This window comes from Tamandua tetradactyla, chromosome 6, assembly GCF_023851605.1.
Source record: "Tamandua tetradactyla isolate mTamTet1 chromosome 6, mTamTet1.pri, whole genome shotgun sequence".
NCBI classification, from domain to species: domain Eukaryota; kingdom Metazoa; phylum Chordata; class Mammalia; order Pilosa; family Myrmecophagidae; genus Tamandua; species Tamandua tetradactyla.
Genome location: NC_135332.1, coordinates 39,338,454 through 39,355,621, shown reverse-complemented (window position 1 = coordinate 39,355,621; position 17,168 = coordinate 39,338,454). Strand labels below are relative to the sequence as shown.

General features: G+C 46.9%; 1 protein-coding gene across 3 annotated transcripts in view; it reads left to right on the top strand.

Moving 5' to 3' along the window:
* The window catches only part of RNF43 (ring finger protein 43), a 54,770-nt gene that overhangs the window by 34,360 nt on the left and 3,242 nt on the right, over positions 1–17,168 (top strand). For all 3 annotated transcript variants that reach the window (XM_077164916.1, XM_077164917.1, XM_077164918.1), the window contains 7 exons: positions 5,697–5,819; positions 10,552–10,626; positions 10,740–10,871; positions 11,517–11,621; positions 12,936–13,097; positions 14,065–14,167; positions 14,812–16,167. In XM_077164916.1, the coding sequence (XP_077021031.1) occupies positions 5,697–5,819; positions 10,552–10,626; positions 10,740–10,871; positions 11,517–11,621; positions 12,936–13,097; positions 14,065–14,167; positions 14,812–16,167 (2,056 nt within the window). The remainder of the gene's footprint in view (positions 1–5,696; positions 5,820–10,551; positions 10,627–10,739; positions 10,872–11,516; positions 11,622–12,935; positions 13,098–14,064; positions 14,168–14,811; positions 16,168–17,168) is intronic.

Genomic DNA, 17,168 nt, shown 5'->3' with positions numbered 1-17,168 from the left:
AAGAAAGTGCAGTAAGCTTGGTTCTTTTTTTTTTTCTAAGTTTTTTTATTGTTTAATATAATGTATATACAAAGCAAAGAAAGAAAAAAGCAAGTTTTCAAAGCTCTCTTCAGCAAGTAGTTACGGGAAAGATCCCAGAGTTTATCATGGGCTACAATATAATCATCTCAGATTTTTCCTTCTAGCTGCTCCAGAATATAGGAGGCCAAAAAGAATAAATATTTGTTCATCATCTCAATCAACTTTTATTTTTTTGTGAAAAATAACATATATACAAAAAAGCAATAAATTTCAAAGCACACCACAACAATTAGTTATAAAACAGATTTCAGAGTTTGACATGGGTTACAATTCCACAATTTTAGGTTTTTACTTCTAGCTGCTCTAAGATACTAGAGACTAAAAGAAATATCAATTTAATGTTTTAGCAATCATATTCATTCATTAAACCCTACTTCCTATTTAACTCTACCATCTTTGATCTTTCTGTCCCTCTTTTTAGGGGTATTGGGGCTATGGCCATTCTAACTTTTTCATGTTGAAAGGGACTTTCAATGATATGTGGTAGGGAGATGGACCTACCTGATGTTCTGGAGAGGATGACACCTCTAGATTTCAAGACTTATCTGGTCCAGGGACCCACTTGGAGGTTGTAGATTTCTGGAAAGTTACCCTAGTGCATGCAAACTTTATAGAATCTTATATATTGGCCTAGGTGTTCTTTAGGATTGGCTAGAATGGTTTTGGTTGGGGGTTGGCAAGTTATGATGGTATCAATGTCTAACTGAAGCTTGTGTAAGAGTGACCTCCAGAGTAGCCTCTTGACTCTATTTGAACTCTCTCAGCCACTGATACTTTATTAGTTATACTTCTTTTCCCCCTTTTGGTCAGGAGAGAATTGTTGATCCCATGGTGCCAGGGTCGGACTCATCCCTGTGAGTCATCTCCCACACCACCAGGGAGACTTTCACTCTCGGATCGGATGTTATGTCCCATGTAGGGAGGAGGGCAATGATTTCACTTACAGAGTTGGGTGAGCTTGGTTCTTACACCATAAATATGGCTGTACAAGAAATATCATGTTATTTTCTTTTCTTTTTATCAAAGACTCCAAGGCTCTATCCTACTAGATGGGCAGAAAATAATTTTGATGGGAACTTCTTCCCCTTACAGGGTAGGACAAAGGCCCCAGGGGTTTTATGTAAATCAAAATAACAAGAGAATACCTGTGATATTTATCCACACTGGTCACCACAAATATACCCATTGTCCAAGCACAAGTGTTCCCTTGAAGTTCATCTGGACATCATTTTTGCCAGTGTCCAGCCTCCTCCTGTCCACCACTCAGCCAGTCTCCTCTGGGGGTCCCAATCCTTCTGGAGCATAGGCTGCACGTTCCCATTGCTTAAAAGATACTCAAATACACCACCCTCCCATCCCTCGTAGTTCCAGGGAATCTAGCACACATGTACATACTCATACACACTTCAGTTCACTCACATTTCCTCAGCAAGTTCAGTTTTTTTCCAAAAGCTCACAAAGGGAGGAGGTCTTTAAGTAACATTCACTCTTGGCATATGCCCCTGAGGCAAGGAAATAAAAGACGAGCCTACTTCCTTGGAGTGAGCAGAGGGAAAAGACAGATCAGAATATAAATAGTTCTCATTCTTTTTCATTCCTCCACAACACAAAAAAACTAAACTCAATATCTCAATATATTATCCCGTGATTGAAGTATTCAAGTCAAAAATACCAAAGTCCCTTTTCACACTCCTCTCTAATTTCTTTATTTTTTGTTTGTTTCTTTTCTTTTTTTACCACTCCTCTCTAATTTATCTCCCTTTCAGGATTTTGGTATGCACTGTGTTGTCTTTATACTTGACAATACAACCTTCAACATTCAGTCAACATATATTGATCAAGTACCTACTATGTAGCAGGCACTGAAGAGGCAGTGAGGGGCATGCCAGACTCAGCCATAACCTGGAAGAGAAAGCAGTAAACAGATCATTACAATACGGTTGGATAAGTCTGTGATTGGGGAAATGCAAGGGGTGGAGATGGGCACGCAGACTGAGAGGCCTCTAACCTAACCTGGCAGAACAGTAAGTGCCAGAAGTATTTGGGGAAATGAAGCAAGTAATAATTGCTGGAGCATGGCATGCAAGAGGGGAGAGGTATGGGAAGGGAATGGCAAGCGATGAGGCAAGGCATGAAAGCAGGCTCTGAGCATGCAGTCTTTTAAGCTGTGTTGAAGACTTTATTCCTTTAAGGGTTTTAAGTAGAGAAGTTATATGTTCAAATTAGCATTTTAGATAACAATGGCTGCAATCTAGGGAACTGAGTGGGGTGAAGGTATATCAGAAGAGTATATCAGAAGCTATTTCAATATATCAGAAGAGTAGCGGTAGTGAGAATTGAGGAAAGAGGACAAATAAGAGAAATCTTTAGTAGAGAAAATTGCTAGAATTTGGCAATTCATCGGGAGATTAGTGGAGGAGAGGAGTGAAAGAGATAGAGGAGTTTAGGAGGACATGTCTGGCTTGGGCAATAAATAGGTAGGTAGCGGTCCCAGTCTCTCAGATAGGGAACTCTAGAGGAGTAGTTTGGGGGGATAAAATGGTTAACTCAATTTTGGGTACACTGAGTTTGAAATGTGTCATTTAAGGTAGAAATGTCCAGGGGGCTGTTGGATATAAGGGTTTGGAGTTAAAGAGAAATTTAGGCTTCATATATATAACCAATGGCATCTACTTGGAAACCAAAGCCATGGAGTTGGCTGGAGTCCCCCAGGAGAGCATGTAGAGTAAAAAAAGAAATGGGTCTAGGACAGAATCCTGAGGGTCACCACAAACATTTCAGGGACTCAGGTTTGTGCCCTGCCCTTATGTTTCAGGAATGTAAGGTTTGGAAAGCAAATTTTCTTGGGCATGGGTTAGGAGAAGACATCATGTTTTCAAAGTCAAATTGGAATTGTTCTTAAATCATTTGCTTTTTTTACCGTATGTCCCCCCCTCCCCCATTTCTTCTAGTCTCTGACACTTAGCTGTGTAATCTTGGAACTGTTACTTGCTCTCACTGTACCTCAGTCCTCTCATCTTTAACACGAGGACAATAGTAGTTTCTACTTCAAAGTAGAAACATTGTGAGGATGAAAAGAGTTAATACACAAAAGGGTGTAAAACAATCATTGGCCCAACAAGGAGTGGGGATTAACTACCTTTGGTTGCTGGTTCCCTCCTAAGCTCTGGGTGCATAGTAGTGGTCAAATATTTGCAAATCCTTCTCTAAAGACCACCTCTTTCTAAAGTGCCTTCCCCCTCCTCTAAGTGACTCTTTGGGCAGTGAGAAGTGTCTTCAGGAGAAAGCTGGACCACAGCGTGGGAGTGGGAGGGTCAAGCAAAGCAATGGATTCCATAGCTGTAATAGCCTGTCCTTTTTTTTTTTTTTTTTTTTTTTTCAGCCTATCCTTCTTGATGGAAGGGCTCACATCTTTTCTTCTATTGATACAGCTCACATCTGACTCCTCCCCACAGCAGACTATCCTCTGCGGTCACTAGGGGTGTCCTCCTCAAATGCAAATCGGTCATCACTCCTCCATGGCCTGACATGTGCTGGGCTTCCAGCCTCATTTTCTACCTTCTGTTTGTGTCAGGCCAAACTGCCCACAGCACCCCTCCACCCCTCTGCTGCCATGACTTGGCACAGGTTGCTTCCTCTGCCAATAGTGCCCCTTCACTTTATTTTTTGGCTCTCTAGATCTGCATGAATCTGTTCATCCTCCAAGGAAGCTCTCAAGTCAACTCTTGTGAAAACTTCGGTGCCTTCCCAGATATGGTGTTAATCCCCACTTCTTGTGCCCTCCATAGCCCCTTGAATAAATGCTTGGCCCTGCATCATACCATCACAATACAGTGTGCTTATGTGCTTGTCTTCTGAAATTCTTTAGGGCAAGAAGCCTATCTTATACATCACTGACTCCTCAGTACATTGTACAGTGCCTGGCACCAAGTGGGTCTTCATATTGGGAGAATGAATAAATGAATAGGTGCATGGTTGGATGGATAGACAGACAGACTAATGGAGCTTATTGTGACAGGGGCTACAACTTTAGTAAAGTGAGGGCAGCCTCCAACCTTACATCCAAGTCTTTTTCTGGGGGCAGGGGTGCATAAACTTTTCCCCACAGTAAACCTTAATTACCACAAGACTAGTAGTCCTTAAATTCTGGGAGCAAGAATAGAACTCCTTTCCATCTCAAACACATCCTGCCCCAATTTTTTGTTGTTGTTGTTTTGTTTTTTGTTTTTTTGCATGGGCAGGCAGCAGGAATTGAACCTGGGTCTCTGGCGTGGCAGGCGAGAACTCTGCCTGCTGAGCCACCATGGCCCACCCCCAAATATTTTTATATAATTCAAATCAAGGTAATGTATTTTTACTGAAAACCTACTATGTTCAAGGGACTGCAGTGATACAGTGAGAGGAAATAGACTGAAAGTATTTTCAAACAGTGACTGTGCTTTTAAAATCATCCACATTATATCTTCATAAACATCTTCATAAATTCAAGATTCTCTGTGGTTCCTATGATGGTTCTTTCTGGAGGTCCCTCAGACTTCAACAGCAGTGGAGAGAGAACTATGGGCTGCTGTCTAGTAGGAAGTCCTACTTGTCAGAATGCATTGGGTTTCCATGGGATTATCTAGGACCAAATAAATTATACTTTGTTCTTGCAGCACTCTGACATTTTATTTGGGGAAAATAATATTCAAATGGGTATTAGAATCACCCTGAATGAAAAGAGAGTATATAGAAGGAGAGTCCTATCCCTTTGATGATGGGGGAGGGGTCCATGGGCTCCTCAGTTCATGTCAGAACATTTGAGCCCACTTCCCCTTTAGTCATTGCTCAGCACAAGCTGGGCTTAGAAGCCAAGAGTTTGGCCTGAACCCACCTTACCATCAGAACACTTTGCTGGGCCCAAAGTAGGTAGTCTGAGTTGGCCTATCTCCACTGCATCCTTCCTTGGGACAGGATAAGCTCCTAGAATGCCTGTCACCACCCTGCTTAATCTTAGAGGATGGAAATTGTACAGAGGCAGAGGAAGATAGTGAGAGAAGCAAGGCAGCACTGAGCGAGAAGACCCAAACCACAAGAGAGATGGGACTCTGTAGGCAACAGCTGCCTAGCGGGGGCATCTGAGGAGGTAGGAGGCACCAGCAGCACCCAGCACTGCCCTTGAGGAGCAAAGAGAGGAAGGCCAAGATTCCAAAGGCATTGACACAGGAACACATGGCTGTTCTCTCAGACTGGGAATTTTGGAGCAGGTAGTAAAATCAGGAGATGAGAAATGTTGGGGCCAGTAGATGAGCCTTCTGCTGTTGGCCATTTTGGGAAATTAGAGTTTTGAGGATTGCTGGAGCTGCTTTACTGCAGGCTCTGCAGTTAGTTCCATCTTTGGGACACCACTCTCCACCATCTGTCCCCACCCCCTGATATCCTTGGCTTTGGCACCACTGAAATAACAATGGTGACTTAGCTTACCAGACAACCCAATAATTAGGCCCACTCTTTCATGGCACCAAGAGGCCTGCATGGTACCTTGCCAGCACTGCATAGAAGCGCTTGGCACACACAGTTCATTCCTTCTGCTCTTCAGAGTCTCCCTAACCAAAGTCTTTCTTTCTCTCTTGTAGTCCCACCCCCTGTACCTGTGCAACGCCAGTGATGATGACAACCTGGAGCCCGGATTCATCAGCATTGTCAAGCTGGAGAGTCCCCGACGGGCCCCCCGCCCCTGTCTATCACTGGCCAGCAAGGTAGATTCCCACTTGACCCCCAGTACACCCCTGAACTTTGCCCAGCCCTGGGCTATGAGAGGCTCCTGTGCTCTGTGTTCTGTGTTTTCTAAGAGTAATGTGCCTGATTCACTCAGGTTTTCCTATCCCATGACTGGCCTCGGAGAGGTGGAAATTCATACCTCTGTCGTTTCTCTATTGAGGGTCTACCAGCAGAACCTTTACCTTTCATTCAGGGCATGAGCCCCAACTCACCTTCTCCCCATGTAACTTGGAAGTTCTTAGGTCCCTTCTCGTGCCTAGGCCTAGAGGAAAGAGGGGGTCATTTTGAAGGTTTTTCCATCTTTTAGAAATATTTCCTGAATACTATGCAAGGACAAAAGAAACAGAAGCCATTCCCCTGACCCTTAAAAAGTTCATATTCTTCCTAGGTTGCAAACTGGTAGCCCATGAGCTGGATTTGGCCTGAAAATGGGTTTTGTTTAACCCTTGCAATTATTTTTCAAATTTTTAATTAACTTTTAATTAACATTTAAAAATTGGAAATTTTCATAAATCCAGATTCACAGCTTATCTGAAAGAAAAATCAGAATCTATGGCAGCACTTGCCTCACATTTCCATGGATATCTCATAGGAAATGAATTAGTTAGTTTGGTAGAACATATTTTTTTAAATAGGGCCCACAGGAGATAGAGGGGAAAGGTGAGCTCTTTGGTGGGGAAGAGTTCATAAACCAGTGTCCTAACCCTGACCCCCAACCAGATGTGCTCTAGATTTTCCTACTAATATCAGTGGTGCCATTACCATGGAGAGAACTGTGGCTCTCAAGCCAGACAGTTTGAAACCGCTGCTACTCAGTGTGACCTGAACACTTTAGCTAACCTCTCTAAGCCTCTGTTTCCTCATCTTTAAAAGGGAAATAATAATAGGACTTAGATCACCAAGTGGTTATGAGGGTTTATTGAGACAATACAAATGAAAGCTCTTAGCCCTATACCAAGTACCTAGTAATCACTCAATAAATGGTTGCAATTTATCATTAGCATTGCCATCATTATCCCATGGTTTTACAGTTAGAGAGGTTTTTCCCTTTTCAGTTTGTCATCTCACTTGATTTTCCCTGCAACCTTCCCCATGATTTTTCTGCATTCCTCCATTCTTATAGCCGCTACTCTCTTCCAGTAACCAAAATTGGTTTCTTTTTGTTTTTAGCAGCTCCATAGCCTTCTTTGTAGTAAGCCAGGTCCTTGCCACCTCATGCCTAGACTAGTGCAGTGTCCTTTTGTTAGGTGGAAACAGTTGGCTTCAGAGCCAAGCAGATGGTTATAAGCCCTACATCCTTAACAGTGAGACCACTACCTGGTGGTTAAGAGCAGGTATCTGGAGGCCAAAGTCCTGCCTCTACCACTTAGCTGTGGGACCCTGAGTATCTTACTCAGTCTCTTTGAGCCTTGGTTTCCTTAAATCAAAAGAGAGGCTGGTAACTGTCTTGTAGAGATGTTGTGAGGAATAAATGAAAACATGTATGGCAAGCACATAGTAACAGCTGATGTAATAGTGACTATATTTAAGGAGCACTTAACTATGTGCTAGGCACTATTATAAGGGTTTTACCTGGAATGCTTGTGTCGTCCATAGAACCCTATGAAGTAGGTCCTATTACTCACCCCAGTTTACAGAAAGGATCACGGAAGCACAGAGCAGTTAAATGACTTACCCAAAGTCTCACAGCTGATAGTTGGTAGCAGAGTCAGGATTCAAACCCAGGCAGTTTGGGCAGAGTCAAACCCGTTTGCCTTCCTTCTCCCCTTACTTTCAAACCTAGATGAGTCTTTCGCCTTTTACTGATTCTTCCCTAACTGGCCCAGCCCAGCCAGCCCACTCAAAGCAGAAATCTCACCCTCCAGGCATGCCCCCAGCAGTTAGAGTCTCCACACTAAAGTTTTCCGTACCTTGTTCTGCTAAACCTAGGTTTCCTGGAAGTGCCTCAGGGGAGGCAAGGGAAGACTCCTAACCCACCCCACCCCACTTCAACCTGAGCTGCCGCACCTTTGCACTGTACACTGTTTAGTACTTTGGAAATTTGTTTCAGATGTAGTGGGAGGTGGCAGGAAGGGTGGAGGGAAGGACCTTCTGAACTGAAAAAGTTTGGAATCTACTTTTACTTTTTCTGTTTTTTCAATTTTGCTACATTAAAAAAAATTTTTTTGCTACAAATTAAAAAAAAAATTGTTGCTACATTTTAATAGGAATTTTTAAGGGATTATTTTTTAGGTCTCCTTAGCAATATCAAATAAAAGGTACTGAGAACTCCAGAAGGGAGAGTGCTGCCGAGCACTGTGGTCTAGAGAAGAAAAATGAAGGCCCAGAGAAATGCAGCAACTGACCTGTGTAAGCCAATGGGCAGGATTTCAGCTCCTCACAGTTCTCTCTGTAAAGGCTTCCATTGCTAGAGGGGGCTGCAGCCTTGCCTACTGCTGCACAGAGGGGGTCTTTGGGTCCTCTGTCTACAACCAGTCTTCCTGTCCTGAGGGCCTGCCCATTCTCTCCCTGCCTGCCAGTCTCCCAATTCCAGTCCCTGAAGAAGTGCTTCTTTTCCTCCCTCCCTCCCGTTCCTTGGGTGCAGGTGGACATAAAGCACAAGTAGCCCCAGACTGGGCTGCCATCAGTCCCCAAATCTTGCTTTTTATTCCTAGAACTCTGGCCTCGGGAACCCATTGCCTCAAAGTCCTGTTTGTTTTCCCCTGTTGGCCAACTCTCTGGGCTCTTTGATCACTTTTACAACTTGATAATTATGGGCTGTAATAGACCGGGTGTTTGACTGTCACAGCAATTACTTTCCACTGTTGCTACCCCATTCCTTCAAAGAGAGAAGGGTGGGGAAGTAAGAAAATCTCCAGAGAGAGAAGTCTTTGCCCTCCCCGCATGCCCTTCCAGAGCAGGCTCCATCTGGGATCTTGTTCTAGGGATGAGAAATTTAAGGACCTAATGACTTGGAGGCCTGGGAGTGCCAATCCTGAGATGGTTGGGGTGAACTTCCCCACCCCTCCAGCCAGGGTCCTAGACTATGAGATTACCAGAAGTTTCCCCTTTCTTGTCCCCTGCTACTACTTCCATATCCCTGCTTGGAGAGTCTGTCGACTGGAGAGCTTCTATCAGTCTAGGGTAGCCGTGTGGGATGGACTTCCTATAAGGGAGTTGTGGTGAGGGACGATGAAGGCTGTGACTTCTCAATTTTTTCACCAATTCCATTCTGGATTTCTGTGAATTCCCAGTCAGTCAGCCTGGAGAGCCCTGAGCCTGGCTGGGCCCCGATGGATGAACAGCCAGCCCAGCTCCCTGGGGAGGGAGGGAAGGTAGAGAGAAGTTACTCTTCAGATCAAAATGGGACCCCACTTGAGTGCCTCCACCGCTCTCCCTGGGATCCCCTGCCTGCAGGTGGCAGGTTCTGAGGGGCCCCCTGGGTGCTGCCCGCCCTGGGGAGCAGGGAGCAGAAGTGAGGAGCAGCTCCCCAGCCTGCCAGGCAGGAGACCTGCCTGGACAGGCTCTCTGCTGATGCTGAGATCAAAGCGCTGAGAGTGTGAGTAAGCCTGACACAGGCTCCTCTTCCGGCCACCACTACCTACAGCAGGATTAACTCCTTCACTGCTGACAGGTGGGCCCCAAAAGATTCAGCAGGGGCCCTGGGGATGTGAGGTCCTGGACTGATCACATGACAAGATAAGCCTTTGCTCTAGGGAGGAAAATTGAAAAGCAGCTCTGTAGTGCAAGGGGACCTGACGCCAAGGCAGGGAGCAGCTTGCCCACAGGGTCTTATCTGTTGGTCATTGGCCCATTGTCCTTCCATCCCACCCTCAGCTCTCATCTTCCTTCTCTTATCCCCCCATGCGTACCCCTAGATTCCTGCTTTTTGTATTCTCTTTAACTTCTCTCTGCTTTGCCTGGTTGGCTACATTCTGTCTCCCAAAGCCGCTCTGTTCTCTCCTTGGTGAATGTCATGTGCACATATGTACATTCGTGTTCTTGTGGAACAACACCCCTGGTCGTTCCCCCTTCCCCCTGCCCCCCCCCCGCCCCCCGACCTGTGTCTCCTTAAGGTAGGGGATGAGGCACAAGGTACGGAATAGGAACGCCTATAAATTATCTTGAACTGGAGCCAGAGAAAGAGTCAGCAAACTAAAGTGTGGCAGGACTGTCCACAAGATGGGCTGAGGCTAGGGCTTTGCCGTAGAGGCCTTCAGTAAGCACAATATCCCAGGCTCTCCAGCTTTGGCTGAGCAGTGCAGACACCCTGCAGGCTCCTCTTGTCAGGCCAGGCTGGCCCCGGAAAGCCCAGCTCTATCCTGAAGGAGCTCTCCACCTCTCTGCTTCTTCCCTCTCCCTCTCTGTGCCTAGAACTGTTCACTCCCATTTAGCAGAGGCAGAATGATCGAACCCTGAGGGTGGGGACTGGGCCTTATTTATCCTTAAACCAAAACCTAGTCCACCTCTGGTCCCCAGTAAACCCTTTTTAAAGCTTGTTCTATTACAAAATGAAGGACTGGATGTTGTTCTTTTAAGGCAGTGAGCTCAGGGGGCAGGGCAGGGAAATCCTAGTCCCATTGACCCCTTGCATGTGTATATGTGAGTTTGCAAAAGTATGGTTTATGCAAAACCCTGGAAGGAAATAATGTGTGAGAGGGTGAGGCTGGGATGTGGATGGACTGTCTCCTTCCCTGACCTTGGCCAAACCTCAGCTGTGTGTCTCTGAAGGCCCGGATGGCGGGGGAGCGAGGAGCCAGTGCTGTCCTCTTTGACATCACGGAGGACCGAGCTGCTGCTGAGCAGGTATGCAGGCCATGGGGGTCTTCGAGGAGTGGGATGGGTGGAAGATGGTGAAGTTACCAAGGGAAGTAAAAGTCAGGAAATGGCTGCCCTTTTGGGCCCTTTCCCTCTTGCAGCTGCAGCAGCCCCTGGGATTGACTTGGCCAGTGGTGTTGATTTGGGGCAATGACGCTGAGAAACTAATGGAGTTTGTGTACAAGAACCGGAAGGCCCATGTGAGGATTGAATTGAAAGAGCCCCTGGCCTGGGTAAGCCTACCGGATCTCCAGACCCCGCCCCAGCAGCTGCTCTCAACCCCACCTTTGTCCTGTGGCGACTCCCACCCAAACCCTTAGATTCCTCAGCTCAGATTAGGAGCTGAAAGAGACCTTAGAAATCCTCATGTCCAACCTCTTCCATTAGCTGTATTTCCTCTGAGCAAGTTTCTTCCCCTCTCTGGGCCTCATCTGCAGAATGAGCAGCTCGGTTGCAAGAGTTCTAAAGTTGACTTTCAACTCTGTGGTTTCATGTCATGGAGTAGCAGAGACAGAATGACACAGTGGCCCTCTGGTCCCTGATTGGTGCTTCTCTACTGGTTAAGAGCCTCCCCCATCTGCTCACTGGGTAACTCCCACCTGCAGAGGAGTCCCTTTCCCCTTTTTTTCCAAGCACACGGGTTTTCTGACAATATTTCTCACAGCCGACATCTGGAGACCTCTCCCTTGTCAGTGCTGTCGGGCAGAGAGGGACCACCTGACCCCACCCTCCAGCTCATCCCCACCTCATTCCCTCAGTCGCAAGACTCAAGGGATCTCCAGCTCTCTATGTGTCTCCTGGGCACCTCCGTTTCTTCCAAATTGGCCCAGCTCCCTCAGAGGTATGACCCCTTCTTCTCTGTGCTTGCTCCCCCTCAGCCAGATTATGATGTGTGGATCCTCCTGACGGTCGTGGGCACCATCTTTGTGGTCATTCTGGCTTCAGTGCTGCGCATTCGGTGCCGTCCCCACCCTAGCAGGCTGGTGAGCACGTGGGCTTCCTGGTGGAGCTGGACATGAATATGTATGTTGGAGGGTAGACAGCTGGAAGGCACCTTTATGCCCATGAAACATTTGCATCTAAATACTCCAGCATCTGTTTTGTTGATTTCTAGCAGCCTCTCCCCATATCCTGGCTCATTCATTCATTCATTCAACAAATAATGAGCTCTTATTATGAGCCAGGCACTGTCCATACCCTCAAGGAGCTTTCATTCTAGTGGGAAGAGACAAACAGTAAAATAATAAGTAAAAACATGCAGTATTCTAGGTGGCAGTAGGGGCTAGGGAGAAAAATAAAATAGGAAAGGGGAGCAGGTGTGCAAGGGGGACAGGATTAATTTTAAAAAGAAAGGCCAGGGAAGGCCACATTGAGAAGATGACACTAGAGCAAAGACCTTAACTAGGTGAAGGAATGATCTGTATAGATATCTGGGGAGAAAGTGGTTGGGGCAGAAAGAAAAGTTAAGTGCAAAGGCCTTGAGGTAGAAGTGTGCTCAGCATGTTTCAGGAATAGCAAGGAATCTGTGTGACTGGAATAGAGTGAGCAAGAGGACAGAGTCAATGAGGACAGGGAGTTCTCAGGGGCCAGGTTGTACTGGACTGCGGAGGACTTTGTTTTTACTCTGGGTGAAATGGGAGCCATTGGAGGGTTTTAAGCAAAAGGAATGATATGAACTGACTAAAGTTCTAACATGATCACACTGACTGCTATGATGAGAATAGAGTACAGGAAAGCAAGGGTGAAACAGAGAAACTAGATAAGAGGCTATTACAGGAATCCTGGTGACAGGAATAGTAGCTTGGATTAGGGTGGTAGCAGCGAAGGTGGTAAGAAATAGGCTCTGGGAGTGTTTTAAAAATAAAGCCAACAGATTCACTAATGGATTGAGATTGATCTTGGAGTGTAAGAGAGAGGAGTCAAGGATGACACCAAGATTTTTCACCTAACTGAAAGAATTAATTACCATTTACTGAGATGGGGAAGACTGGGAGAGGACAGATATGTGGTTGGAGGTGGTTAATGGAGCCGGTTCTGGATATGTTAAGTTTATCATGCCTATTAGACATCATCAGTCATCAAGGGAAGTAAAACTTAATAGTATTGAGCACAGGCCAAATGTGGAAGGGCTTGGCCTGCTTGGCAGAGCCATATACATGATCCAAGGGGACAAACTCCCAGGGGAGGTCAATTGGCCATGTAATCTAACTGGGTAACTGGGAACCAGGTACCAGCTAGGGACCAGGGATAAGGAAAGAGAAGGATTTATCCCATTCTGAGCCTACTCCTCTTCCTAGGATCCTCTTCAGCAGCGAACAGCTTGGGCCATCAGCCAGCTGGCTACCAGGAGATATCGGGCCAGCTGCAGGAAGGCCCAGTCTGAGTGGCCAGACTCAGGTAGCAGCTGCAGCTCAGCTCCCGTGTGTGCCATCTGCCTAGAGGAGTTTTCTGAGGGGCAGGTAAGGTAGGGCTGCATGGCCAGGCTGGGGAGGGAGACTGAAGCTTTCGGCGGGGCGGGGGGGGGGGGGGGGGGAGAGTGAGTCTTAGGGCTGGTATGGCTGCTCCAGCTACATATGTATCTCATGAATCCTTCATGGGGCAGAGGTAGGGGATAACCCTGAGTTTTGTTCACTTTCCTGGCCTTCCAGGAAAAGAAAACTGTTGCTTATTGAGAGTATACCATGTGCCAGGCTCTGTAATGGCTGCTTTAGATGCATTATCTCATTTTAGCCTAGTGATAGAAAGAGAGGGGTGGGGAGAGGTTAGTTCTGTTTTTTTCTTTAATTCTAATTTTAACTGAGGTATAAATTACATAAAACAAAGTGCACAAATCTTAAGTGTGCAGCTTGAGTAATTTTTTTACATATGTGCATAACAATGTCTTCTTCTGTGAGCACTATGTTGTTAAAATCATCCAAGTTTGATTTCTTTCTTTCCGATATTGCAGTTCACATGCCTTAAATGTACATGAGAGATTAGTGTTTTTTTTTCTTTTTTTGCGGGGGCGGTGCATGGTCCGGGAATTGAACCCAGGTCTCCCACATGGAAGGCAGGCATTCTAGAGAGATTAGTTATTGTTTTATTTTTTTACATGGGTAGGCACCAGGAATCGAATCCGGGTCTCCAGCATGGCAGAACTCTGCCACTGAGCCACCGATGCCCTAGAGAGATTAGTTTTTGATCCTCATTTTACAGGTAGAAATGAGGAAAACTGTTAAGAAACCTGCCCAGGGTCATACTGCTAAATGGTAAAATCCATGTCTACCTGTTACCAAATCCCATACCTTTTCTACTCTACTTTGAGGTCTTTTGCAAGTAGATGAAAGCAAGAGGGAGAGCCCAAAGGTTGCCAGGAGGGATGTCCTGGGTCCTGGCCACTCATGGAGTTACAGATACCTTTTGTTTGGACCCTTTTATTTTTTCCAGGAACTCCGGGTTATTTCCTGCCAACATGAATTCCACCGCACCTGTGTGGACCCCTGGCTCCATCAACATCGGACTTGCCCCCTCTGCATGTTCAACATCGTAGGTAGGAGGTGGGCCCAGGGCTCTCCTGTGGGCAGGCAGAGGGTCTAGAACAGGGCTTCCCCCTGGGAAAAGGCTTCTGCCTTGAAGCTGAGGAGAAAGCAGAACATCACTATAGTGAAGTTGTACTACTCAACAGTGCCTCATCTCTGTTCATCTTGTGCCTCAACAGCGTTCATCTTGTCGCATCTTTGTTAATTTAAAAGTTATCTGTATTTTTGTGACAACTTTATGGGCTCTAAATTCGGGTGGTTTTTGTATTTATTATTCCAATCTTCTGGCAGTAAAGTGTCCTAATCTAACACAATCAGTGCATTATGAAAGTTTACTAAAAGATGCAAGTGAAGTATCTTTAGGAAAGAGCACCTTTTTCTAATTCACCCAGAGATTCATTATGGCCTAGCAGGGGGCCAGGGTAAAGGTGCCCCAGGTGGCTGGTGGGAAGAGAAGCAGCAATTGACATACAGAGTCGAATCCCAGGGCAGAGGGCTTGCTGGAGAGAGTGAGGGATGCCCAGGGCACGTGCAGTGTAGGGTGACCTCACAGGCCATGCAGCTTCAGATAGGTTAGCTACAGCCACACCTTTCTGAATTCATCCTCCATGGGTTTGTGGAATTAAACAGTTGTGCTCTTGCTTCTTTTTTCCAGAGGGAGATTTATTTTCCCAGTCCCTGGGACCTTCTCGACCTTACCAGGAACCAGGCCGGAGACTCCACCTCATTCGCCAGCATCCGGGCCATGCCCACTACCACCTGCCTGCTGCCTACCTACTGGGCTCTTCCCGGAGTTCGGTGGCTCGGCTCCCACAACCAGGTCCCTTCTTACCCTCCCAGGAGGCAAACATGGGCCCTCGGCACCACCGCCTCCCCAGAGTTGCACATTCCCGGCCTGCCGGGGAGCAGCAGCACCTGGCAGTGGCCCAGCACCCATATGCACATGGCCGGGGACTAAGCCGCCTCAGATGCACCTCACAGCACCCTGCTGCTTGCCCAGTGTCCCTGCGCCGGACCAGGCCTCATGACAGCAGTGGCTCTGGGGAAAGCTACTGCACAGAGCGCAGCGGCTACCTGGCAGATGGGCCAGCCAGTGACTCTAGCTCAGGGCCCTGTCACGGTTCTTCCAGTGACTCGGTGGTCAACTGCACAGACGTTAGCCTGCAGGGCATCCATGGCAGCAGTTCAACCTTCCACAGCTCTCTGAGCAGTGACTTTGACCCCTTCATATACTGCAGCCCTGAAGGAGGGGGGCTCCAGGGAGAGGACATACAGCCTAACATGTCCTCTCGGCCCCGTTCCTTGGACTCAGTGGTGCCCAAAAGGGAAACTCAAGTTTCCAGCCATGTCCACTACCACCGCCACCGGCACCACCATTACAAAAAGCAGTTCCAGTGGCATGGCAGGAAGGCTGGCTTAGAAACTAGGGCTCCCCAGTCCAGGCCTGGTGTTTCCCAGACACAGCTCCAGCCAGAGCTGCCCTCTACTGATCAGCAAGTCGCCAGATCCAACCCACCAGCCCCTTCAGGGCAGCTCCTCAACCCACAATGGCCCAGGGGCCTCATGGAGCCAGCCTTGGGCCCAACTGAAGCCTCCAAGCCCCACCCAAGTCCCAGTAGTCCCTTTAGCTTGCAGAAATCCAGCCTCCCTGTCCGGCACCACAGGAAACGGCGAGGGGGTCCCTCAGAGCCCACCCCAGCCTCTCGGCCCCAGGACTTGTCTATGCATACTACTTGCCAGGTTTTTCCACACCAAGGCCCCAACCTGGCATTCCCTTGGTCCCCAGAGGCCCACCCATTGCTATTTGGACCTCCAGGCCTGGACAGGAGGCTGCTACCAGAAACCCCAGACCCCTGTTACTTAAGTTCACAGCCAGTGTGGTTGTGTCTGACTCCACGCCGTACCCTGGGACCACATCTACCTGAGCAGGGGCCTTCGGAACACAGTCCTGGTACCTCAGAGGGCAGGGCATGCCCTTACCCACACTGCCAGGTGCTGCCAGCCCAGCCTGGTGAGTTTTCATGGGAAGTGGGTGTGGTGGGGAGAAGAGACAAAGAGGAGCTGGATGTTGCAGACCAGTGAAGCCAGCCAACAGGGGGTTAACAGAACTTAAGAATAATACGATAGAGGTGATATTGAAAATATTGAACATAGCATAGGATCCAGCTGAGTAATGGAGCACCCTAGCTTTGCCAAGTGTTAACCCTTCAGATGCCAGATCATAGCAAAGTCCCAGGGGAGGTACTAGCCTAGCTGGGGCATTAGAGAGGCACTTGGAGTAGTTGGGGCAGCAGATCAAGTAGAAATGCTTCAAAATTGTAACAATTGGTGTAGCCATACCAGTGTATACAATTCAATATTAGCTCTAAATACAAAGAAGGCCAAATGTCCTCGCTTTTGAGGAGAGCTTGATTTTATAGAAGAAATAATTACAGCTAACTGTAATGCTAGCTCATATGAAAAGAACTACGTGAATGATGTTGAAAATAATAATAGAGATCACACGTGGCTCCCAGCAGCCCTCTGGATCCTCAGGTTTTTATTTTTCTTCTGATGAGGTAAAGGAACAGCCAGGGCTTCCCTTCCAATGTCCTTATTAATAAGATCAATCTCATTTTCTTGGGAGTTCAGTGTTTCTCTTTTGCTGTATTACAACCAATGGTGATAATACAAATTCTTAACTTTAACTTTGTAATTACTTGCCCAAATACCCCTCTTCCCCTTGGAAGAGTGGATAACAGAGATCTCTGCCTACAGCCATCACTAGCAGGACTCCTCCACTTCAAAAGGGAACCCAAAGAGCCTGAAATAACAAGCCCTCACAGTTTATGGATTTTATAAGCAGGGCCTGAGAGATGCATTCATTTATTCCTTCCCTTCCTCCTATCTTCCTTCTGCAAACATTTATTATTATGCTTGCTACATCCTAAGTTCCAGCATAGACTCTGAGAATATAGAGATGAAGAGATATAGAATTTGTCAACCAGGTGATTCAGGTACAGTGGGGAGACA